Here is a 27,785-nt window from a genome sequence, read left to right on the forward strand (position 1 = left end):
ACAGGTGGGTGCCATGATTGGGTATAAAAGCAGCTTCCATGAAATACTCAGTCATTCACATAAAAGGATGGGCGAGGGTCACCACTTTGTGAACAAATGCGTGAGTTTAAGAACAACATTTCTCAACGAGCTATTGCAAGGAATTTAGGGATTTCACCATCTACGGTCCGTAATATCATCAAAAGTTTCAGAGAATCCGGAGAAATCACTGCACGTAAGCAGCAATGCCCGTGACCTTGGAAACTGTGGATGTTGTGTCCTTCGGACCAAAGAGGCAAAGAACCATCCGTACTGGTGTATTAGTGCCCAAGGCATGGGTAACTTACACATCTGTGAAGGCATCATTAATGCTGAAAGGTACATACAGGTTTTGGAGCAACATATGTTGCCATCCAAGCAACGTTATCATGGACGCCCCTGCTTATTTCAGCAAGACAATGCCAAGCCACGTGTTACAACAGCGTGGCTTCATAGTAAAAGAGTGCGGGTACTAGACTGGCCTGCCTGTAGTCCAGACCTGTCTCCCATAGGGACGGCGTGGCGAAGTTGGTAGAGTGGCCGTGCCAGCAATCGGAGTGTTGCTGGTTACTGGGGTTCAATCCCCACCTTCTACCATCCTAGTCACGTCCGTTGTGTCCTTGGGCAAGACACTTCACGCTTGCTCCTGATGGCTGCTGGTAGCGCCTTGCATGGGAGCTCCCTCCATCAGTGTGTGAATGTGTGTGTGAATGTGGAAATACTGTCAAAGCGCTTTGAGTACCTTGAAGGTAGAAAAGCGCTATACAAGTATAACCCATTTATTGAAAATGTGTGGCGCATTATGCGTACAATACGACAACAGAGACCCTGGACTGTTGAACAACTTAAGCTGTACATTAAGCAAGAATGGGAAAGAATTCCACCTGAAAAGCTTCAAAAATTGGTCTCCTCAGTTCCAAAACGTTTACTGAGTGTTGTTAATAGGAAAGGCCATGTAACACAGTGGTAAAAATGCCCCAGTGCCAACTTTTTTGCAATGTGTTGCTGCCTTCAAATTCTAAGTTAATGATTAGTTTCTCAGTTCGGACATTAAATATCTTGTCTTTGCAGTCTATTTAATTGAATATAGGTTGAAAAGGATTTGCAAATCATTGTATTCTGTTTTTATTTATGATTTACGCAACGTGCCAACTTCACTGGGTTTGGGTTTTTGTAGATCAGGCCCATAGTCCTTCCAGACACCATTTGAATACTGTGTATATGTGTGCACAATTATACGTTTACGGTACATATCCACTTTGTTTTTAAGCAGACATACTGTGTAATTGCATGAATAACAGTACATTCACAGTACTTTTATTCAGATCACGGAACTTTCCTCCAGAAGGTCTTATCTTTGTCCATGTGATGTCAGATGAATGAGCTGTTTGGCCACAATACCCAGTAATATGTTCGGAGGAGAAAAGGTGAGGCCTTTAACCCCCAGGAACACCATGCCTACCGTCAAGCATGGTGGTGGTAGTATTATGCTCTGGGCCTGTTTTGCTGCCAATGGAACTGGTGCTTTACAGAGAGTAAATGGGACAATGAAAAAGGAGGATTACCTCCAAATTCTTCAGGACAACCTAAAATCATCAGCCCGGAAGTTGGGTCTTGGGCGCAGTTGGGTGTTCCAACAGGACAATGACCCCAAACACACGTCAAAAGTGGTAAAGGAATGGCTAAATCAGGCTAGAATTAAGGTTTTAGAATGGCCTTCCCAAAGTCCTGACTAAAACGTGTGGACAATGCTGAAGAAACAAGTCCATGTCAGAAAACCAACAAATATAGCTGAACTGCACCAATTTTAGTCAAGAGGAGTGGTCAAAAATTCAACCAGAAGCTCGTGGATGGCTACCAAAAGCGCCTTATTGCAGTGAAACTTGCTGTTAGAATAATTATATATAAGTTATGACACAACTCTTATGCTTAAAAGGCCGTTGCTCGAGTTATTATCTAAAGTGCTCAAGCTGTACTTTTTCTTCTCGTGCAAGGGCACACAACTTGTTATCTTCCACTGCAATGTGAGGAGTTGCCTCACCGCAGATGTATCTGTCTTTCAGCTTGCTAACAGCCAAGGACGAACCAGCACCTCAACGAAGATAAGGCATAACAGCGGGCATACAAAGCAGAGACAGGGCGCAATCACAAGGCCCCAAGCATATTCCGTTCTGCATAATCACGTACTGTGCGTACTGAGCTGCTTGCATAATGTGTGGCCCCTCCCTTTAGAAGCAGCCTCAGCGATGTAACTAGGGAACTCCTGAACTGAATAAAAAGGGGAGCGCGTGGGCTGTTTCTCAGAGCGTAGGGTGAGACTGTAACGGAGTGTGCAGCTCCATGCGTTCTCCTCATGAGCCAAATTGAATTCTGTCTCTGCCTGATTCCTTGCTTCTTGTTCTGTTTAATAGATAGTTCGGTGCTTAATCCTGACACTTGCCAAGGGACATGTAACCAAATATTAAAGGCCTACTGAAACCCACTACTACCGACCACGCAGTCTGATAGTTTATATATCAATGATGAAATCTTAACATTGCAACACATGCCAATACGGCCGGGTTAACTTATAAAGTGCAATTTTAAATTTCCCGCTAAACTTCCGGTTGAAAACGTCTATGTATGATGACGTATGCGCGTGACGTCAATGGTTGAAACGGAAGTATTCGGACACATTGAATCCAATAAAAAAAGCTCGGTTTTCATCGCAAAATTCCACAGTATTCTGGACATCTGTGTTGGTGAATCTTTTGCAATTTGTTTAATGAACAATGAAGACTGCAAAGAAGAAAGTTGTAGGTGGGATCGGTGTATTAGCGGCTGGCTGCAGCAACACAACCAGCAGGACTTTGACTTGGATAGCAGACGCGCTATCCGACGCTAGCCGCCGACCGCACGGATGATCGGGTGAAGTCCTTCGTCGCTCCGTCGATCACTGGAACGCAGGTGAGCACGGGTGTTGATGAGCAGATGAGGGCTGGCTGGCGTAGGTGGATAGCTAATGTTTTTAGCATAGCTCTGTGAGGACCCGTTGCTAAGTTAGCTTCAATGGCGTCGTTAGCAACAGCATTGTTAAGTTTCGCCAGGCTGGAAAGCATTAACCGTGTATTTACATGTCCATGGTTTAATAGTATTGTTGATTTTCTGTCTATCCTTCCAGTCAGGGGCTTATCTATTTTGTTTATATCTGCAGTTAAGCCCGATGCTATCACGTTAGCTCCGTAGCTAAAGTGCTTCGCCGATGTATTGTCGTGGAGATAAAAGTCACTGTGAATGTCCATTTCGCGTTCTCGACTCTCATTTTCAAGAGGATATAGTATCCGAGGTGGTTTAAAATACAAATCCGTGATCCACATTAGAAAAAGGACAGAGTGTGGAATCCAATGAGCCAGCTTGTACCTAAGTTACGGTCAGAGCAAAAAAAGATGCGTCCTGCACTGCACTCTAGTCCTTCACTCTCACGTTCCTCATCCACGAATCTTTCATCCTGGCTCAAATTAATGGGGTAATCGTCGCTTTCTCGGTCCGAATCGCTCTCGCTGCTGGTGTAAACAATGGGGAAATGTGAGGAGCCTTTCAACCTGCGACGTCACGCTACTTCCGGTACAGGCAAGGCTTTTTTTATCAGCGACCGAAAGTTGCGAACTTTATCGTCGATGTTCTTTACTAAATCCTTTCAGCAAAAATATGGCAATATCGCGAAATGATCAAGTATGACACATAGACTGGATCTGCTATCCACGTTTAAATTTTAAAAAATCATTTCAGTAGGATTTTAACATTGCTGTATGTATACTTTTGACCCAGTAGATTTGCTCACATTTTCAGTAGACCCATAATAAATTCATAAAAGAACCAAACTTCATGAATGTTTTTTGTGACCAACAAGTATGTGCTCCAATCACTCTATCACCAAAAAAATAAGAGTTGTAGAAATGATTGGAAACTCAACACAGCCATGACATTATGTTCTTTACAAGTGTATGTCAACTTTTGATCGCGACTGTATATGATGCGATGCATCCACATAGGTTATATGTGGAAAATACTCTGTGTCACGCGTTCACGTGGAATACATATTACTTACATATGTCGGATGAAAAAGTACATGAAGGACTGCCCTGTGGGACCTCTAACCTGCAGCTAGGGAATATGTTCTAATGTAACTGGAGATGTTCTTAAGTACATGCCAGCAACCTTTTCCATGTGCTGACAGAAAAAGAAAAAAAAAAACAATCTGATTTGACATGGATGAAGATAGACTCAATTGTCGTTGACATGCTTTATGTTGTGTAAAAAGACAGTAAGGAAATCACTTCTATGCCACAAATAAGCTCTCTATCAATGCTACTGTGCGGTGCGTCTCCCTCTCTGCGGAGTGCGAGTATTTGGTTTCAAATGAAGGCCACGCCTGCTCCGGACGAGGCCTTTTCACGCAAGTTTGGCTATTTAAATGTCGGAGGGACGCTGGACAGGAGAGGACGCACTTTTTTGGGGGGACTATCCGAACAACACGCAAGAGGGACATTCGTGGATTTGGCGCGCAGCCTTTAATGCTGCGCGTATTGCTGGTGCGTAAAGTTCCTGTGCGTAAACGTTCCATTCCGCAGAACTGTCACTGAGGTGCTTTTTAAACACGCTTTCATGGCAGCACGGAGGCTCTGCGTGGATGTACCGTTTGGATTGACACCATGAAGACAACTGGACTGGAGGTCTTCAATTAAACCCAAACTTTCTGATCCAGCAGCGGGGGAGGGAACTCATTCATTTTCATTCCTGATACGAATCAGCGGAGTATTCATGAATCAATATTTGAATTATTACAAAATGAGGCTGAGAACATCGAGGTTAGGTTATCTGTAAGTACAACGAAAACATACTAAATATGTAAATGAGATATGTTTCCTTCATTATGTGTATTCTTGTCTTTCACAGGTTACTCCAGTTCACAGCACTTTGCTTTTACGCACAGGTAACTTTATTTAGATACAATTATTTTCATATTTTTGTTCATTGGACTTTAAGCAGGGGTGTCCAAAGGGGCCATTTTATGGAATGCTTACAATGAAAACATAAGCCACCTTAAACAGTTATTATTAATGTTTCACAATAATTGAACAACTCTTTTAAGTGGCTTATGAGAACCAATTCGCAGTTCCGAGCAATTGTATTGCATAGGCACCAGAAAATGTTGGCTAATTTTAATTCTAATATTATGTATGTACATACACTGTAGACATATTATTCTTATTTATTATTTGTATATTTTTCTGTACATCTTACTGTACCACAAAGTTTTTTAGGTGAGGTAAATTCAATGCATGTGGGATATGGCACCATTTTATGGAATGCTTACAATGAACACATAAGCCACTTTAAACAGGTATTAATTTTTCAGAATAATTCCCAAAGTATACATTGTAGAAACAGTAAAAAAAAAAAAAAAAAAAAAGCTTAGTCCCCAAAAATGTTGCCATCAAAATAGAAGTGGGTGCTTTTTAGATTTAAAGTAGCGTAAAAACACAAATTTTACAGTACAGTTTTCGAATTTATAGTAACTCCATCCATCCATTTTCTACCGCTTATTCCCTTTTGGGGTCGCGGGGGGCAGTGGAGCCTATCTCAGCTACAATCGGGCGGAAGGCGGTGTACACCCTGGACAAGTTGCCACCTCATCGCAGGGCTTTATAGTAACTAATTTCACAATTTTTTTAACCATAAAAACATGTTTTTATAGTGTAGAGGAGTGGTTCTAAAACAGGGTTGTGAAACTCATTTTATATCGGGGGCCACATGGAGAAAAATCTACTCCCAAGTGGGCCGGACTGCTAAAATCACGGCACGATAACTTAAAAATAAAGACTTCAGATTGTTTTCTTTTTAGTTTTGTTTTTTTAGGTGAAGTAAATTCAAAATGTCAATGCATGTGGGATATAGCACCATTTTATGGAATGCTTACAATGAAAACATTGTACACATTAAAAATGTATTAATGTTTCAGAATAATTCCCAAAGTATACATTGTAGAAACACTAAAAAAATAAAAACTTAGTCCCCGAAAATGTTGCCATCAAAATAGAAGTGGGTGCTGTTTATATTTAAAGTAGCGTAAAAACAAACATTTTACAGTACAGTTTTCGAATTTATAGTAACTCATTTCACCATTTTTTTTTACCATAAAAACATGTTTTTATAGTGTAGACGAGTGGTTCTAAAACAGGTTTGTCAAACTCATTTTATATCGGGGGCCACATGGAGAAAAATCTACTCCCAAGTGGGCCGGACTGCTAAAATCACGGCACGATAACCTAAAAATAAAGACAACTTCGGATTATTTTCTTTTTAGTTTTGTTTTTTTAGGTGAGGTAAATTCAAAATGTCAATGCAAGTGGGATATAGCACCATTTTATGAAATGCTTACAATGAAAACATAAGCCACTTTAAACAGTTATTAATGTTTCAGAATAATTCCCAAAGTGTATACATTGTAGAAACAGTAAAAAAAAAATAGCAGCTTAGTCCCCGAAAATGTTGCCATCAAAATAGAAGTGGGTGCTGTTTATATTTAAAGTAGCGTAAAAACAAACATTTTACAGTACAGTTTTCGAATTTATAGTAACTCATTTCACCATTTTTTTTAACCATAAAAACATGTTTTTATAGTGTAGAGGAGTGGTTCTAAAACAGGGTTGTCAAACTCATTTTAGATCGGGGGCCACATGGAGAAAAATCTACTCCCAAGTGGGCCGGACTGCTAAAATCACGGCACGATAACTTAAAAATAAAGACAACTTCAGATTGTTTTTTTTTTAGTTTTAGTCTTTTAGATGAGGATATACAAATGAAAAATCTCACTGTCAATGCATGTGGGATATAGCACCGTTTTATGGAATGCTTACAATGAAAACATAAGCCACGTTAAAAGGTTATTAATGTTTCAGAATAACTCCCAAAGTATACATTGTAGAAACAGTAAAAAAAAAAATAGCAGCTTAGTCCCCAAAAATGTTGCCATCAAAATAGAAGTGGGTGCTTTTTAGATTTAAAGTAGTGTGAAAACAAAAATTTTACAGTACAGTTTTCGAATTTATAGTAACTCATTTTACAGTGAAATTCTGGGCACTGAGCAGCAAGTTTGGTTTTTTTTACCATAAAAACATTATTTTACAGTGTAGGGCAGTGGTTCTAAAACAGGGGTGTCAAACTCATGGGGAAAAATCTACTCCCATAGTGGGCCGGACTGGTAAAATCACGGCACGATAACTTAAAAATAAAGACAACTTCAGATTGTTTTCTTTGTTTAAAAATAGAACGAGCACATTCTGAAAATGTACAATTCATAATGTTGTTCGGTTTTTTTTACACATTTTCTAAAGACAAATTGCATTATTAGTGAGCTGTATTATTAGACTCAAGGAACTTTATTGTCATACCAGCGCGCATGAAAGGGCATGAAATGTGGTATTTATAATTATGTTTGTCGGCAATAACATAAGCATTCGACATTCAATATTGAAATATAGTTCAACTATAAATAAATAGCAATTAAAAAAAATATATTGAAATAGTTGAAAACATGGTAAAGTTAGATAATTGTGAAAATGTATCAATAAACATATCAATAAATCAATGTTGAAATTTTGACAAGATCTGATTGTGTTGAAATGATCAGTGTGATTTTTATTTATCTTTTTATTTTTAGCTTATATTTGGAAATATTGAACAAAATATATGTGAAAAAAAATATTTGTGTCACATTTACAGCTACTTATATTCTCCTGAGAATCACATTGTAAAAAGTGTCGTCGTAAATTCACAGCAATTTACTGGCTAATAATTGCATTACTTTTACAGCAACATTTACATTGATTTACTGTGAGCTGCCTTTACAGCAATTGACCGTAATTGCAGAGCTGTGGTTTTACGGTGAATTACAATAAAGTCACAATTAAATGCTGTAACTTCACAATTGTAATCACAGCATATACCGCCAGTTACTGTAAAAGAGTGTGCAACGTAATCCACCGAACCCCCTGAGGGTTCATTTGCAGTTTTTAGTTGTGATGTTACAGAGGACTAGGATTATGAGTTTACTTTGAAAAAATTAATTACTGTAAAATTGTATTTTTTTACAGTCATTTGCTTTAATTTTACAGTGAATTTTGATTGCAGTGTGGGAAAAATACTGTTAAATGCTGTGAAATCCTGATAAGTTTACACTGCAGTTGTCTTTTGCTTTGATAAATAGATCAACAACTAAGTTTGCGGTGGTTATTGCATGTACTGTATCACAAGTTAGTACACGCCTGACCCAAATAACATTGCGATAATCGGGTCTGATATTTGGATATTCCATACGTTGCATGCCTGTACATCTGCAGTGGGCTGCAATAATAATGAAGACATTTTATTAGGGGGGCTACACGGCAATTGGCAGAAATTCAAACATCTTGAAAAGTGGCAAGATCTCACTTTGACAGGTGATTGTTAAAACATATGTGGACCGCTGCATTGAAGGGGGGGGAGAAAAGTCAAGAAGGGGGTGAAAGATCACCGGCGGTTAAGGCAAATAACAAGCTGGGGAATTGCCGTCCCCGTGGAGCCCAAATCATCCTTAAAATTGGCCAACCCCACCAAGGACATCAATTAGTAGGATTGAAATCACACATAAAGGCAGCATTCCTCAAACGCATGTGTTTGCTGTTGCCCTGCAGAACACAGTGCAGTCTCCTCCTAATTTCAAGCACCATGTCACCGAGCAGAGCCGGCTGTCGGACCGGATGAGCCGCCGGTTAACGCGGACCTACCAACTGTACAGCCGGACCAGCGGCAAACACGTGCAGGTGCTGTCCAACAAGAGGGTCAACGCCAACGGCGACGACGGGGCGGCCCACGGTAAATGACAGCCATCGCATATTCATCCAGACTGCTATTTAATAAGTGTCAAATTGATATGGAAACATAATTAAGAGGATGTCAGTTCCCAATACTATTGGGATCTTACTATACTAAATATTGTTATATTCTGTCATGAGAACATATTACAAGTCAAATGTGGTATGTATTGTTTATAGCAGTGGTCCCCAAACTTTTTGATCCGGGGGCCGCATTGGGTTAAAAAAAATTTTGCCAGGGGCCAAGTAATATGTACATATATATATATATATATATATATATATATACATATATATACATTATTATTTTTATTATAATTATTATATATACTGGCCGCTCCAGTCGATGTATGTATATGTATATATATATATATATATATGTATATATATATGTATATATGTATATATATATATATATATATATATATATATATATATATATATATATATATATATATATATATATATATATATATATATATATATATATATATATATACACTACCGTTCAAAAGTTTGGGGTCACCCAAACAATTTAGTGGAATAGCCTTCATTTCTAAGACCAAGAATAGACTGTCGAGTTTCAGATGAAAGTTCACTTTTTCTGGCCATTTTGAGCGTTTAATTGACCCCACAAATGTGATGCTCCAGAAACTCAATCTGCTCAAAGGAAGGTCAGTTTTGTAGCTTCTGTAACAAGCTAAACTGTTTTCAGATGTGTGAACATGATTGCACAAGGGTTTTCTAATCATCAATTAGCCTTCTGAGCCAATGAGCAAACACATTGTACCATTAGAACACTGGAGTGATAGTTGCTGGAAATGGGCCTCTATACACCTATGTAGATATTGCACCAAAAACCAGACATTTGCAGCTAGAATAGTCATTTACCACATTAGCAATGTATAGAGTGTATTTCTTTAAAGTTAAGACTACCGGTAGTTTAAAGTTATCTTCATTGAAAAGTACAGTGCTTTTCCTTCAAAAATAAGGACATTTCAATGTGACCCCAAACTTTTGAACGGTAGTGTATATATATATATATATATATATATATATATATATATATATATATATATATATATATATATATATATATATATATATATATATATATATAATTATTTTTATTTTTTTCAATCTATCAAGATAAAAAAAATAATATCAAAATGAAATTACAGGATGTTATTTATGTAGTTTGCTCATTTTCCTCGACTGGTGCACTAATATCATGTGGTTTATTTATTTTTTTACACATGTAGCATCATCTACAAAGATACAAATAATTGCTATTGCGACGTCTAGTGGACACATTTAAAACAGCAGTTTATTTAATAAAAAAATGTCGGCTCATTTTTATACTTAACAAATGTATCCCATGGGCCGGATAAAACCTGTTTGCACGCCTGATCCGGCCCGCGGGCCGTTCGTTTGACACCACTGGTCTAAAAATATTTTTAAACCAAGTACGACCTCAGAAAGCATTCGGCTCTCCAAGTACCACCATAATGACCAACATTGAAATACAGTAGCGTAGTAGGCCTAAATATTAATTATAAACAAGAAAGAGGTTTTATTTAACATGTATATTTCATATTTTGGCCATTGTAACATTATATACAGTTAATGAAATGATTTGTTGGGGTACCACTAGATGGAGCCTGCGTACCACTAGAATCACTGGTGTAAAGAATATATTAGAATATATAATACCGTATTTTCCGGACTATATAATTGTATTTTTTTTCTCAAAACTCGACAGTGCGCCTTATAACCCGGTGCGCCTAATGTAAGGAATACGTTTGGTTGAGCTTACCCACCTCGAAGCAATTTTAATTGGTACATGGTGTAATGATAAGTGTGACCAGTAGATGGCAGCCAAACACAAAAGATAAGTGTAGGCTGCACTATGATGGCAATATGAGTCAATTAAAAACAACACCAACATTTTATATGTTCCATTGAAAATATAGAAAATTACACACGGCGCTCAAAAATCTGTCAAAATGTTTTAGTACGACTTTGGTAAGCTATGAAGCCGCACCGCTTGATGTGAGGAGTATTATTATGGTGTGTGAAAAAGGTAAGACATATTTGGCGTTTTGGTTTGCAATATTATGCAAAAGCAACTTTTCTTACATTCTGGTACCTGCTGATCTGTATTTGGGATCTGCATAAATCCTATAAAAAATTGCGCGCGTCCGCCTTTGTAGTCCGTAGCGACCCCGTAGTCGATAAGCTTCTTCTTGTTCTCTATCTTCTTGTAAAGTGCTTACTTATATCTGTCAGTAAACTCGCCATGAAAGCGCTAAAACATACCGGTGTAGTGAGTTTACATTATTCACCCAAGGAACTTTAGTTATTAGACGGACAGTTTTAGAACTAATTTGATCCACCTCTTATCTCATAACTTTTGCCAGTGATTGTCTCCTTGATTGGAAACACGTTACTTCTGAAAAAAATAACATGTATAATAACGAGCCAGTCCTTTGAAGGCTCTGAAGGGAACGATTCCTCAAGATCTGTTTCCCTTCTGAGCCGTAAATCCCGTCTCTAGTCACACCGCATTCACTGCAAATTTGCGCATGTGCGACACTAACACTACTTGGACAAACTGCCTGGAATGCATTGCCAGGAGTTTTGAATCATTCCGCACTCCAGATGGGTTAACTGCCTTCATACGTTCAATCAGATTATTAATGATACATCCGCATTAAAGCGTAATTTTGACAGCGCTAATATAAATGCAAACATGTCAAACCTTGCAGGGAGTATAAATGAGGTATTATTCCACCAGTCAAATAGGAACAGGGTCTCCCCTCCCTAGGAACCCTGCGATCCGAGCATGAAAAATGTCAATTAATAAAATGTTACCCGAAAATCATTCCTCGCCCTTTCCTGCTCAGTCACTGATAAGAATGTAATGACATTGCTACCATCCGACATGGCGCGCCGCGCTAGTGCTAGTCTTGTAAAGCAGTAGGGTTTGCTCCATCATTGGAGTTGTGTCAGAAAGGCTTGTAAATTTATGTTTTAACTAGGCGATGAGGTGGCGACTTGTCCAGGGTGTACCCCGCCTTCCGCCCGAATGCAGCTGAGATAGGCTCCAGTGCCCCCCGCGACCCTGAAAGGGACAAGCGGTAGAAAATGGATGGAGGAATTGCGTGTGAATGCTCCAATGCTGAAGTTGAACTAAAATCCTGGAATTTTTTTTTAGAATTGTTGAAGTAGAGCACACAATTCCTGAACAGGCTGAATATTTTGAAGTTGGAACAGTTTCAATCAGATGAAAAATGTGGCACTTTAAAGAATGTCTCATTGATTTTAATGGGAGTTTCCAAAAAATTTGGAAATTTCGGTAATAGCGGGAATTTTTTTGAAAATGGTAAACAACTTGAATGGTCTGAATGAGTTGATATGGTTGGTGTAGGAATTTTTCAAATCGGTCGAGAAATATTGAAGTAGTAACATGTTGAATTGAGAAATGGTATTACGAAATTCCTGGAATTTTGGGAAAACCGGGAATATTTCTGGTTCAAAAAACAACTTTGTTTTTTTGTCCTGATTAAGAGGAATGTTTTGATGGTGAAATGGTTGAAATGTGTTAGAAAAATGTGGGAGGAGTAGTGGCCAGAAAAAAGGGTGGAAATAGAGCTTTGGAAAAGCAGGTATTCTGGAAAATCCTAGAATTTTTTTGAACTGGGAAAAATGATAGTTTGAATTTCCAGAATGGTGGAATATGTTGAAGGTGGAATGGTTTGAATAGGTTGAAAAATTTGGAAATAGTGGAAGTTTGAAAAATGGCCAATTCATTTTGAATGGGAAAAATGTCCCGGAAAACCTGGAAATCTGGGAATTTTTGGAATTTGTCAAGGGAAAGCCCGCGATTCCCGAATAGGCTGAACAGTGTGAAGTTGGAACAGTTTGAATCAGATGAAAAATGTGGGAATCGTAGAACTTTGACGAATGTCCCATTGATTTCAATGGGAATTTCCCAAAAATTTGGGAATTTCGGGAAAAGCGGGAATTGTTTTTAAAATGGTAAAAAAAAAAAAAACTTGAATGGTCTGAATGAGTTGCAATGGTTGGTGTTAGAATTTTTCAAATTGGTCGAGAAATGTTGAAGTAGTAACATGTTGAATTGAAAAATGGTATTACGGAATTCCTAGAATTTCGAGAAAACCGGGAATTTTTCCAGTTCAAAAAACAAATTAGTTTTTTTCTCCTGATTAAGAGGAATGTTTAGACGGTGTAACGGTTCAAATGTGTTGAAAATGTGGAAGGTGTAGTTGCCAGAAAAAAGGGTGGAAATAGAGCTTTGGAAAAGCAGTAATTCTGGAAAATCCTGGAAAATTTTTCAACTTGAAAAAATTATAATTCTAATTTCCAGAATATTGCAATGTGTTGAAGGTAGAATGGTTTGAATCGGTTGAAAACTGTGGAAATGGTGAACGTTTAAAAAAAATGGTCAGTTCATTTTGAATGGGAAAAATGTCCCGTAAAACCTAGAAATCTGGGAATTTTTTGATTTCCTCAAGGAGGGGTTACCTACATATGCGGTCCTCTCCAAGGTTTCTCATAGTCATTCACCGACGTCCCACTGGGGTGAGTTTTTCCTTGCCCGTATGTGGGCTCTGTACCGAGGATGTCGTTGTGGCTTGTGCAGCCCTTTGAGACACTTGTGATTTAGGGCTATGTAAATAAACATTGATTGATTGATTGATTGAAAGCCCGCGATTCCCAAATAGGCTGAAGAGTTTGAAGTGAGAACGGTTTGAATCAGGTGACAAATGTGGAAGGTAGAGCACGGCAAAATCTGGAGAAGAATAGTAATAAGTTGAATAATAAATAGATTAATTTTGGTGTAGAAAACCATATGTGTGAATACTTTGAAGCATTCACACAATAATAATAATAATAATGATGAATTAGATTTATGTAGCGCTTTTCTCAGCACGCAAAGAACTGAGAACGCATCATTCATTCACTCCACATACACACTATCATGGTGGTAAGCGACATTTCTAGACGTTAAATGTGTTATTTTATTTCTTATGAATTAGTTTTAGTACAGAACATGCATCAAATTAAATTCAAGTTTGAATTTAAAAAAGCTTAAAAATGTTCCTATATAAATGAAAACATGTGTGGGAAAAAAATATCCTAATAAAATATTGCTCAGGACCCCAGCTTAGGTTCCTGAGTCCATCCAATACACAGTGTGGTAGAATGTCAACCGTAGAATCATTGTTTAGTGGATTTTGGCCGCTTGTGGAACAAACACAAGAGGAACAGTTCCTATATAAATGTAAAAATGTGTGGGGAAAAATCTCCTAAGAAAATGTTGCTCAGGGTCCCAGTTTAGGTTCCAGAATAGGAACCTGGTCCATCCAACACACAGTGTGGTGGACTGTCAACAGTAGAATAAGTTTTAGTTGATTTTGGCCGTTGGTGGAACAAACACAAGAGGAGGGAGTGCAGAACCAGAAGCTTAAAGTGAGGCGTCAACATCTTTTATGACTTTTGTGTGCCGGCGTTCCACAAATGGATCAAGTCTTTGACACCTACTTTGAAGGCGAGCTATTTCTGGCTGGGCTATTGTGGCAACACATAGGTTGCAGAAGTCCTGACCTCGACTTATTTAGGTGCGTCCTTTCAATAGCATACCAAGACTCAGCGTACTCTGCAGTGGACATTTATTTGTCCACTACAGAGGATGCAGGGTCTCAGGAGGTTGAGGTTCATTATGTAAGGAATTCTCATTGCATTGCTTCCGGACTCCATTTAAAAGAGCTGAGGTCAGCGTTCTCACCTCCTTGCCTCTTTCATGTAATCTTTTGTCTTCTTGATTTCCTGACCCGCTCACTAGTTCTCACACACACCTACTAAAAAGGTGTCGCTCTTGTAAACGGCCCAAATCTGCCTCGTTTGAAGACCATCACAGCACAACATGTAGGGAGACTTTGTTTATGTTTGTATGTCTTTTTGGATCAAAGGGCTCAGGAGATGGAATTGATCCTTGCAATTCTGATTCAGTGGATAGTAGGGTTGTACGGTATACCAATATTGGTATAGTGCCGCAATACTAATTAATCATATTCAGTACTATACCGCCTCTAAAAAGTACCGGTCCCGGTTTAAGACATGGCTAACTAGCTAGCGGCTAAAATCCAGCCGCAGTCTGCAGTGTTTTAGCTACTTCTAAATCACTAACCCTCGCCTCCATGGCGACAAATAAAGTAAGTTTCTTACAAGTACCATCCCTGCAGGACGAGGAATAGCTAAACATGCTTCACTACACACCATAGCTCACCGGCGTCACAATGTAAACAAACGCCATTGGTGGATCTACACCTGACATCCACTGTAATGATACCAAGTACAGGAGCGTATCTCGTCGATACTACTATGATTACATCTATATTTTTTATCGTTGCAAAATCTTTTTTTCTTTTTTTAAATGTATATTTTGTTTATAAACTCAGGAAATATGTCCCTAGACACATGAGGACTTTGAATATGACCAATGTATGATCCTGTAACTACTTGGTATCGGATTGATACCTAAATTTGTGGTATCATCCAAAACTAATGTAAATTATCCAAACAACAGAAGAATAGGTGATTATTACATTTTAACAGAAGAGTAGATAGGACATGTTAAAAGAGAAAGTAAGCAAATATTAACAGTAAATGAACAAGTAGATTAATAATTCATTTTCTACCGCTTGTCCTTAATATTTTTTACAAAATAATAGAAAGGAAAATGACACAATATGTTACTGCATACGTCAGCAGCTAAATTAGGAGCATTTGTTTGTTTATTTACTATTAAAAGACAAGTTGTCTTGCATGTTCACTATTTTATTTAAGGACAAACTTGCAATAAGAAACATATGTTTTAATGTACCGTAAGATTTTTTTGTTAAAATAAAGCCAATAATGCAATTTTTTGTGGTCCCCTTTATTTAGAAAAGTATCGGAAAGTACCGAAAAGTATCAAAATACATTTTGGTACCGGTATCAAAATATGGGTATCGGGACAACACTAGTGGACAGGATGTTTCATATATGTAGTAGAATACACCTTCATCACAGCATCCATAGTGTATTGATAGAAAGGAGGGCGGCGGTCATTGGCATTATTGTGATATCACACTATATTTTTGTCTTATCTTCGTTTTTTACGCCACCTTTTCTTATTTTTTAATCTCTTTGTGGTTGCAGCTAAACTAGAGGTGGAGACTGACTCTTTTGGGAGTCGTGTTCGCATCAGAGGGGTGAAGACCGGATACTACATCTGTATGAACAAGAGAGGGAAGCTGATTGGAAAGGTAATACGCACTGTATATATTTGTATATATACTGTATATACAGGGGTTGTCGAAATGAACAAATTAACCAATGTGATTCATCACAAAAAGTATCGCAATATTCATGTACACACTTAGATTAATCATGCCATTTTTTTGACAGTACAAGCTCTTTTGCCTTAACGGTCAGTGATCAGATTGTCATACGTCAGTACAAAAATGAGTGAGGAGACTGCGACTGTTCACTCCGAAATACACCCTGAGAGAACTTTTGATAAAATTGTTACCAAGTTATGTACGAATAAATTACATGTATTCTAATAAAACATCTCAAAACATTCCCGGATGACATTCTGACAATAAAATGGCTTATGGAGTCCTTAGTACAGGCCTGGGCAATTATTTTGACTTGGGAGGCCAAATTTAGAGAAAAACATTTCTGGGGGCCGGTATATCTGATGTTCAGGAACACTAATACAAAACCTCACAATAATTGATTGATTGCTAAAAAAAATGTATCACAGACTGCCTTAAAAAACAGATTTTTTTTTACTGAATGACACACCCAGAATGTACATGAAAATAATGAATGTGGGTTTTACAATATTGACTATGAACGATAAAACACTGAATATTGACAACATATGAACATCACACACCCTCGACATATTTTACAATCAAGCGAAACGCAACAAAAATGCAACAAACAAAGCGAAATATGAACGCGAAGGGTAAAAAAAAACCCCACCTACAATCTGATATATCTGATACATCACTAAGCTTTGGAACTTTGTTGTAAAAATATCCTTCCGCGTCTGTCCCTGACTCCCGCATTTCAGGCTGACACTCTCCACACCACACTGCTTGGTGCCTCGTCTGAGCTGCTGTGACTTAGATTACCATAGTAACTAGTTAGATTACCATAGTAACTAATTAGATTACCATAGTAACTAGTACATCATGCAAAAGCGCAGATTCCAACCGTTGAAATACTTTGTATAGTTCAAGACTCCCGGTCATTTGAAAACATCACTGCACATCATTATGGCAGCTACAGTTTCCATCTTAAAGACCAAAAAAAATGATTTGGGAATGTCGGGCAGGACAGGCGCAAGTCTGCCTTGGTAGGTTGCCGCTACTTTTGTGTGATGTCAAATTTGGTTGAGGTCAGGGTTCATGGAATTGCACTGAGTTTGCGAAAAGAACTCGAATTCATGACATGCCAGTTTGTTATTGTAGGCTGAGTTTACAGGGATGTCTAAAGTGCAGCCTGGGCACCTTTTTTTCGATCCTCTGCATATTCTAAAAATATCATTATTATTCGTAAATTAAATTTTTGCACTATATTATTATTTATTCAATATATAGGGTGGCCATAAATTTACAGTAGAACACATTTATTACAAAAGTAATTGAATTATATATTTTTTTTATAAAATAAGGAGTTGATATTGTAGTTATTTCCTCATTTAATACACATCTCTATGGATACCATTAGTTGATAGGCTCCAGCACCCCCACCCAAGACCCCGAGAGGGACAAGCGGTAGTAAATGGATGGATCGCTCTAATCAATGATGGCGATTGCATCGGTGATATTTTGCTCCAGGGCGTTGATGACCCCCCCCCCCCCCCCCCCCGTGTGAATTTAAAGTATCTCTCTTTCTAGCCATTGATCTTATTTTTGATTATCTTTAACATAAAGGGGACCTATTCTACATATAACACACTTCATTGTGGTCTAGATAATATGCATTGGATATGTTTTGGTGGAAATGTTGCTCCAAAGTCACTTTTATAACGATTTTTTTAAATCTATCAGCAAACCGTTTGTGTGTGGAGGCGTTCCCTTTCATTGCAATTGAGACCCTCCACACCCCACTCCTTTGAAAATGTTAGAGATTTGAAAATGAACACCATCGCTATTTTACTTTGTTTTATTTATTTATTTATTTTAATCACGGTTGCAAATTAATTGCGTAAATATGATTCACTGTAGATCCACCGGTCACAGTAGTAGGTATAAAATACAGGAAAAACCTGCACTCTCATAAAAAAGGAATAAAACAAAAATAAAGAGGTGCACGGTAAAAAGTGTACTTTAAGAAAAAGCAAGGCCAGCAACACAAGTGTCCTTCTTATAATATTAATATAAACAGCACAGGCGCTACCACACACAGACCGGTTTCGACAAAGTCTTCGTCAATGTGCAATTTTGTAACAGGAAGTGATGCACTTGAATAGTCACAGCTGTGGTCAATCAAGACAAACTTCAAAAATAAAAGTGCACAAATAGACTAATTGGAAAATTGTACAAAATAAATCAAAGACTCAGTACAGTATCATAGGTAAATAAAGTAATGAACACATTTTTTTTTTTTTAAATACATTTAATAAAAAAAATGTATTTATCTAAAAAATAAAAAAAAATAAAAATAATGTGTGGACAACCATTATAATAAACAGTAGTAGGTATACCTGCACACTCTGATCGATACAAAGCAAGTGTGTTAAGAAGCATCCAAAACTGTGCGCAATCTCACGTCCAAATTCATTAACCAATTAACAATTGATATTTATTAACACGAGTAGCCAACATTGTAACATTTTTTAAAGGTCAGAAAAGACAAAGTTCATCATAGGTCCCCTTTGGGTTTGGGCTGTTTAAAGGGGAACTGCATTTTTTTTTTAGAATTTTGCCTATTGTTCACAATCCTTATGAGACAAGAAGACCAAGGTTTTTGGGTTTTTTTGTATTCTAATTTGTAAAAAAAAAATTGCTTTTCCTAGGTGGCTAGCAAGGCAGCTAATGGGAGCAATCAGTTCTCCCTTTAAATCACTTTAAATATGCATTAAAAAAAACGCCAGCAATACTTTGTTTAAATTCTATAACCTGTGTCATATCCATACTTTAGCGAAATTGTTATTGTAAGAGCGAACACAGCGTAGGAAAAATATCTGCATGCTGCAGCATTCGCCATAAGTTAACTACGGCAAGAATTATGTTAGTTTCAAAGTCAGCAGCTGTATGGCTTTTATGCTCATAATGCATAAAACAATGCGATTGTACACCAATCTGTACTGACTTAAAAAGATGAACAATCATATTACAGTATCTGTAAAGTGAGACATAATGAATATTAAGGTAGTTTGTCTGGCGAAATCGAAGGATTGACGAATTTAAACGAAATGTATGAGTGTTTGTTTATTGTACACGCTATATCCAAATTACGCTGTACAGTATTGTGTTTTGCCATGCATGATGTGCAGCGTGTATCATGATCAATATTTTAGTGACTGACTCGATGGACAGTAATCTTTTTAGTCCAGCTGGCCGGGGACGTTTTTCCAGTTTATTTTGTGTAAGCACTCCAATTATGTCAAAACAGCATGACTCCAAGTTCCCCTTTTAATGTCTAACCCAGGGGTCGGCAACCCAAAATGTTGAAAGAGCTATATTGGACTAAAAATACAAAAAAAAATCTGTCTGGAGCCGCAAAAAATTAGAAGCCTTATATAAGTCTTATGATGAAGGCAACACATGATGTAAGTGCCTATATTAGCTTTATTAGCCTACTAAAGGCTGACACAAATCTTCATTACAGAAATGTTGCATTTGAATTTTTATTCTACACATTTTTGCAACATTGGAAATCATTAGTAAAATGGAGGCTTCTCACAGGATGAGATAACTTCTGGAAATTACTGGCTCAGAATGGCCAAAGGTATAGATGTGTGTGTCCAAGTTAAAGGAAATGGCAGGCTGTCTTCTTCTAATGGATTTATAACAATCTTTGCAAGATGTGTAACGTTTACTGTGGTCTGGAACAACATGGCACACAAACAACTATCATAAATGCAGCCAATATGACATACAGATAATGTGTCATGACACATGCAAATATAAATTAAATACACAGAGGACATAAGTAAAGGGAATTAAATGAGCTCCAACATACCTACAAACGAGGCATAATGATGCAATATGTACAAACAGCTAGCCTAAAACATTTGGTGGATAAAATAAGACAAAAGGGTGTGGCATAAAACACGTCTTTTTGTGGCAGTATCGGAGAAAGTTGTACATGTAAACAAACTACGATGAGTTAAAGGATCGCTTAAATTAGTAGGAAAAAACGGTGCTTGCCAATTACTCTCATCAGTGAAGCGTGTGTAACAAACAGTGGGATTTATAACAATTAGGAAGGTTTGTGTCATGTTTGTTCTCCTACAGAAAATATAATAAAACAAACAACCTTTTCACACATCACTGAAAGAGGTCCAGGGAGCCACTAGGGCGGCGCTAAAGAGCCGCCGGTTGCTAACCCCCGGGCTAAGTCAATGTCACGGCGACCTCTCTCTCTCGGCTTCTGTCTGCTCCGACGTTTCAGCCTCTATTTGTGCTGGCTTCTATAACCAACAGTTCATCCTCCGTATATTCAGGTTCAAAAAGATAAGGTTGTGAATCCTCATTTGTCCAAAAATAGTAGTCTTCGTTGTCTGTTACCAAGTCTGCCATGATTAGAACACACTCGCGTTTGTTTCCGGGAGTAGGAGCACACATTTGTTGCCGGAAGATGGAAGTGCGCTGCTATGGAAACGGAAATAAATACGCTGAGGAATTAAGTTCTTGTACTGCATAAAATGACCAAAATACTGTAAATATTGAACATATTACCAACCCCGTTTCCATATGAGTTGGGAAATTGTGTTAGATGTAAATATAAACGGAATACAATGATTTGCAAATCATTTTCAACCCATATTCAGTTGAATATGCTACAAAGACAACATATTTGATGTTCAAACTGATAAACATTTTTCTTTTTGCAAATAATCATTAACTTTAGAATTTGATGCCAGCAACGCGTGACAAAGAAGTTGGGATAGGTGGCAATAAATACTGATAAAGTTGAGGAATGCTCATCAAACACTTATTTGGAACATCCCACAGGTGAGCAGGCAAATTGGGAACAGGTGGGTGCCACGGTTGGGTATAAAAGTAGATTCCATGAAATGCTCAGTCATTCACAAACAAGGATGGGGTGAGGGTCACCACTTTGTCAACAAATGCGTGAGCAAATTGTTGAACAGTTTAAGAAAAACCTTTCTCAACCAACTATTGCAAGGAATTCAGGGATTTCACCATCTACGGTCCGTAATATCATCAAAGGGTTCAGAGAATCTGGAGAAATCACTGCACGTAAGCAGCTAAGCCCGTGACCTTCGATCCCTCAGGCTGTACTGCATCAACAAGCGACATCAGTGTGTAAAGGATATCACCACATGGGCTCAGGAACACTTCAGAAACCCACTGTCAGTAACTACAGTTGGTCGCTACATCTGTAAGTGCAAGTTAAAACTCTCCTATGCAAGGCGAAAACTGTTTATCAACAACACCCAGAAACGCCGTCGGCTTCGCTGGGCCTGAGCTCATCTAAGATGGACTGATGCAAAGTGGAAAAGTGTTCTGTGGTCTGACGAGTCCACATTTAAAATTGTTTTTGGAAACTGTGGACGTCGTGTCCTCCGGACCAGAGAGGAAAAGAACCATCCGGATTGTTATAGGCGCAAAGTTGAAAAGCCAGCATCTGTGATGGTATGGAGGTGTATTAGTGCCCAAGGCATGGGTAACTTACACATCTGTGAAGGCACCATTAATGCTGAAAGGTACATACAGGTTTTGGAGCAACATATGTTGCCATCCAAGCAACGTTATCATGGACGCCCCTGCTTATTTCAGCAAGACAATGCCAAGCCACGTGTTACATCAGCGTGGCTTCATAGTAAAAGAGTGCGGGTACTAGACTGGCCTGCCTGTAGTCCAGACCTGTCTCCCATTGAAAATGTGTGGCGCATTATGAAGCCTAAAATACCACAACGGAGACTCCGGACTGTTGAACAACTTAAGCTGTACATCAAGCAAGAATGGGAAAGAATTCTACCTGAGAAGCTTAAAAAATGTGTCTCCTCAGTTCCCAAACGTTTACTGAGTGTTGTTAAAAGGGAAGGCCATGTAACACAGTGGTGAACATGCCCTTTCCCAACTACTTTGTCACGTGTTGCAGCCATGAAATTCTAAGTTAATTATTAATTGCCAAAAAAAAAAAAAAAGTTTATGAGTTTGAACATCAAATATATTGTCTTTGTAGTGCATTCAATTGAATATGGGTTGAAAAGGATTTGCAAATCATTGTATTTCGTTTATATTTACATCTAACACAATTTCCCAACTCATATGGAAACGGGGTTTGTAGTATAGTACCGCGATACTAATGAATCATTTTCGGTACTATACTGCCTCTGAAAAGTACCGGTGCTTACTTACTTACTTGCTTACTTACTACTAAAAGACAAGTTGTCTAGTATGTTCACTATTTTATTTAAGGACAAACTTGCAATAAGAAACATATGCTTAATGTACCGTAAGATTTATTGTTAAAATAAAGCCAATAATGCAATTTTTTGTCGTCCCCTTTATTTAGAAAAGTATCGAAAAGTATCAAAATAATTTTGATACCGTAACAAAATTTTGGTATCGGAACAACACTAATCGGTATCGACCAATACTCAAGGCTCCAATATGAAAAAGTTGCATTCGGACACCCCTACTCATTCGCCAACGCGTGGGATTCCGTGTTTGGGCACCCGATTCCTGGGAATGATACAAAGGGAAATTTAGACTAGTTTGTTGAATGCAATGTGTGGCCGTACAATAACCAATAACCAACCAATGAAATTTAATCAAAAACCGTGTTTAGGGTTGTACGGTATATTGGTATTAGTATAGTCCCGCGATACTAATTAATCATTTTCGGTACTATACTGCCTCTGAAAAGTACCGGTGCTTACTTACTAACTTGCTTACTTACTACTAAAAGACAAGTTGTCTAGTATGTTTACTATTTTATTTAAGGACAAACTTGCAATAAGAAACATATGCTTAATGTACCGTAAGATTTATTGTTAAAATAAAGCCAATAATGCAATTTTTTGTGGTCCCCTTTATTTAGGAAAGTATCGAAAAGTACCGAAAAGTATCAAAATAATTTTGGTACCGTAACAAAATTTTGGTATCGGGACAACACTAATCGGTATCGACCAATACTCAAGGCTCCAATATGAAAAAGTTGCATTCGGACACCCCTACTCATTCGCCAACATGTGGGATTCCTTGTTTGGGCACCCGATTCCTGGGAATGATACAAAGGGAAATTTAAACTAGTTTGTTGAATGCAATGTGTGGCCGTACACTAACCAATAACCAACCAATGAATTTTAATCAAAAACCGTGTTTAGGGTTGTACGGTATATCGGTGTTAGTATAGTACTGCGATACTAATTAATCATTTTCAGTACTATACTGCCTCTGAAAAGTACCGGTGCTTACTTACTTACTTGCTTACTTACTACTAAAAGACAAGTTTTCTAGTATGTTCACTATTTTATTTAAGGACAAACTTGCAATAAGAAACATATGCTTAATGTACCGTAAGATTTATTGTTAAAATAAAGCCAATAATGCAATTTTTTGTGGTCCCCTTTATTTAGAAAAGTATCGAAAAGTACCGAAAAGTGTCAAAATAATTTTGGTACCGGTAACAAAATATTGGTATCGGGACAACACTAATCGGTATCGACCAATACTCAAGGCTCCAATATGAAAAAGTTGCATTCGGACACCCCTACTCATTCGCCAACTCGTGGGATTCCGTGTTTGGGCACCCGATTCCTCGGAATGATACAAATTTAAAAAAAATCAACAACACCCAGAAAATTAGACTAGTTTGTTGCATGCAATGTTTGGCCATACAATAACCAATAACCAACCAACACATTTTAATCAAAAACCTATGGGCCTACAAAAACTAAAACACCACTGTAGTTTAGTTGCATGACGGAAGCAATTTCCACTTTCTGGATGTACAAAACGCATTCATTTTATCTGCCTCTTTTTTTTTTTTTACCCAGAGGAAGGGAAGAGGCAAAGACTGCATCTTTACCGAGATTGTTCTGGAAAACAACTACACGGCGCTCCAGAACGCCAAATACGATGGCTGGTACATGGCGTTCACGCGCAAGGGTCGTCCGAGGAAGGCCTCCAAAACCAAGCAGCACCAGCGAGAAGCCCACTTCATGAAGCGGCTACCTCGGGGCCACCTGCTGAGCGAGCGACGTCCGTTCGACGCTCTCCCTCTCTCCGTCCTCCCTCTCAGCAAGAGGACTAAACATTCCCATCAGCAGCGCTCCGGGGGCCGCTGAGGGCGGACAAGGTGGACGAACCATTACATGGAGTGTGGACTGTTTGTTCTGGGTTCTATGTCTAATCTGGTAGTTATTTCCAACTCAGTGAGAAGATGTTAGAGGTTGCCAATTTTCTCATGAAATTAGTGGGAAATTGAATTAATAGCAAGACTTCTAAAGACTGTTTCAAGTACGAAGCTCGACGTGGCAGCTATCTGAGTTTCAGTGGATATTCTAATTCCCCTGAAAAAGGCATTTTTGGATATTTTATAACCACTTTTTTTTACATATATGAATATATTTTACTGTAAAATATGTAAATTGCATCAAATCGATATTTATTTTAGAGTGTATATTAAAACCACTAAAGAATCCATTCTAAAGCTTTTCTGTCATGTTGTTTTGGAATGGGATGCTCGCATACAAAATGTTGTTTGCCCCCCTCCCTAACTCCCGCCCCGACTTGGAGTCGGAGACCCAGATAACTGAGGGGCAATATCTGTGACAGGCCCCAGGATTCAATGTGCTCAGCAAGTGAGACTTGGGCCTGAATGGCTGCAGCTACGCATTAAAAGCGATGAGGTCAGCCCACCATTTTGGCCCAAACAAAGGTTACCACCATGTCGTTGCATTTCTCACGATCGCACACCGTAACCCTCTGATCAAATGGGCCTTTGTGAAAGCTCATATAAAAGGGCATGTTATACAATAGTGGGTTCGAATAATAACACAAGGAGGGGTCAGTTATCAAAAAGAAGCCAGTCACACAGGGAGGGGTGGGAGGGCGCAGAAAAAACATCGGGGCCTGTGTGGCGAAATGTGGCATGGACTGAAAGAGGGGGAATGGCTGGGAAGAGGCATTCGGGAGTGAAAGGGAGGCAGAAAAAGGAATCCTCTTCCCAGAGGCAGTTGAGCATGACCGTCAGAGGCCAAACGACAGGGGAGGAAGAAGACCCCCGAACACAAGGACCTGGCTGCTCTCACAATGCATGAGTTGGATGGCCAATTTGTTGGCGGCCCAAATAATCATCGAAATTGATGTTTATGGATCTTTTACGTCAAAGTCAAAGACAATCATCAGGAGCAATAACACTCTAAAAAATGATTCATGCCGTTAGTAAGTAAAGCTTGAAATTTTCTGCATTCAAAATATAAGTTGCAATAATTGGCAAATCCTTTTCAACCTATACTCAAATGGATAGACCGCAAAGACAAGATATTTAACGTTCAAACTGGAAAACCTTGCTGTTTTTTGCAAATATTAGCTCATTTGGAATTTGATGCCTGCAACATAATTCAAGAAAACCACTGTCAGTAACTACAGTTGGTCGCTACATCTGTAAGTGCAAGTTAAAACTCTACTATGCAAAGTCAAAGCCATTTATCAACAACACGCAGAAACGCCGCCGGCTTCGCTGGGTCCGAGCTCATCTAAGATGGACTGATGCAAAGTGGAAAGGTGTTCTGTGGTCTGACGAGTCCACATTTAAAATTGTTTTTGGAAACTGTGGACATTGTGTCCTCAGGAACAAAGAGGAAAAGAACCATCCGGACTGTTCTAGGAGCAAAGTTCAAAAGCCAGCATCTGCGATGGTATGGGAGTGTATTAGTGCCCAAGACATGGGTAACTTAACCTAAAACCAGTGAAGTTGGAACATTGTGTAAATCGTAAATAAAAACAGAATACAATGATTTGCAAATCCTTTTCAACCTATGTTCAATTGAATGGACTGCAAAGACAAGATACTTAACGTTCGAACTGGAAAACTGTATTTTTTCTGCAAATATTAGCTAATTTGGAATTTGATGCCTGCAACATGTTTCTAAAAAGCTGGCACAAGTGGCATACACCCCCATAAGTGGCATACACACATCCCTCAGGCAATAGTGCATCAAAAAGTGACATCAGTGTGTAAAGGATATCACCACATGGGCTCAGGAACACTTCAGAAAACCACTGTCAGTAACTACAGTCGGTCGCTACATCTGTAAGTGCAAGTTAAAACTCTACTATGCAAAGCGAAAGCCATTTATCAACAACACCCAGAAACGCTGCCGGCTTCGCTGGGCCCAAGCTCATCTAAGATGGACTGATGCAAAGTGGAAAAGTGTTCTGTGGTCTGACGAGTCCACATTTAAAATTGTTTTTGGAAACTGTGGATGTCGTGTCCTCCGGAACAAAGAGGAAAGTAACCAAGTGCAAGTTAAAACTCTACTATGAAAAGCCAAACTTTTGAACCATGCGTAGGTAAAAAAGTACACGTTTTGCTTCTTCCTAATTTAAAATTGTTGCAGGGTTGATGTCGATTTGACCAGCGAAGGCTGCATGGCTAAGGTGTTTATGTCTGTAACCGTGACTAAACACGTCACAAATATACAAACCCCAGAACCAGTGATGTTGGAACGTTATGTAAATCGTAATAGAATTCAACTTATATTTAATTGAATAGACTGTAAAGACAAGATACTTAACGTTCCAACTGGAAAACTTTATTTTTTGCAAATATTAGCTCATTTGGAATTTGATGCCTGCAACTTGTTTAAAAAAAGCTGGCACAAGTGGCAAAAAGTTTGAGGAATGCTCATCAAACACTTATTTGGAACATCCCACAGGTGAACAGGCTAATTGGGAACAGGTGGGTGCCATGATTGGGTATAAAAGCAGCTTCCATGAAATGATCAGTCAACATGTTTCAAAAAAGCTGGCACAAGTGGCATACACCCCCATAAGTGGCATACACACATCCCTCAGGCAATAGTGCATCAAAAAGTGACATCAGTGTGTAAAGGATATCACCACATGGGCTCAGGAACACTTCAGAAAACCACTGTCAGTAACTACAGTCGGTCACTACATCTGTAAGTGCAAGTTAAAACTCTACTATGCAAAGCGAAAGCCATTTATCAACAACACCCAGAAACGCTGCCGGCTTCGCTGGGCCGAAGCTCATCTAAGATGGACTGATGCAAAATGGAAAAGTGTTCTGTGGTCTGACGAGTCCACATTTAAAATTGTTTTTGGAAACTGTGGATGTCGTGTCCTCCGGAACAAAGAGGAAAGTAACCAAGTGCAAGTTAAAACTCTACTATGAAAAGCCAAACTTTTGAACCATGCGTAGGTAAAAAAGTACACGTTTTGCTTCTTCCTAATTTAAAATTGTTGCAGGGTTGATGTCGATTTGACCAGCGAAGGCTGCATGGCTAAGGTGTTTATGTCTGTAACCGTGACTAAACACGTCACAAAAATACAAACCCCAGAACCAGTGATGTTGGAACGTTTTGTAAATCGTAATAGAATTCAACTTATATTCAATTGA

General features: G+C 38.5%; 1 protein-coding gene across 2 annotated transcripts; it reads left to right on the forward strand.

Moving 5' to 3' along the window:
- The first annotated feature begins 4,491 nt into the window (after positions 1–4,491).
- Positions 4,492–24,902, forward strand: fgf8b (fibroblast growth factor 8b). 2 transcript variants are annotated; one of them, XM_062033480.1, is made up of 5 exons: positions 4,492–4,877; positions 4,954–4,990; positions 8,733–8,913; positions 16,140–16,246; positions 24,196–24,902. In XM_062033480.1, the coding sequence occupies exons 1-5, from the start codon at positions 4,819–4,821 to the stop codon at positions 24,484–24,486; spliced, it is 675 nt and encodes a 224-aa protein (XP_061889464.1). In that variant the 5' UTR covers positions 4,492–4,818; the 3' UTR covers positions 24,487–24,902. The 2 variants fall into 2 exon arrangements, with proteins under 2 accessions (XP_061889464.1, XP_061889465.1); XM_062033481.1 differs by having other exon boundaries at positions 8,781–8,913.
- Positions 24,903–27,785: the final 2,883 nt, after the last annotated feature.

Source organism: Entelurus aequoreus, linkage group LG22 (assembly GCF_033978785.1).
Source record: "Entelurus aequoreus isolate RoL-2023_Sb linkage group LG22, RoL_Eaeq_v1.1, whole genome shotgun sequence".
In the NCBI taxonomy this organism is placed as follows: domain Eukaryota; kingdom Metazoa; phylum Chordata; class Actinopteri; order Syngnathiformes; family Syngnathidae; genus Entelurus; species Entelurus aequoreus.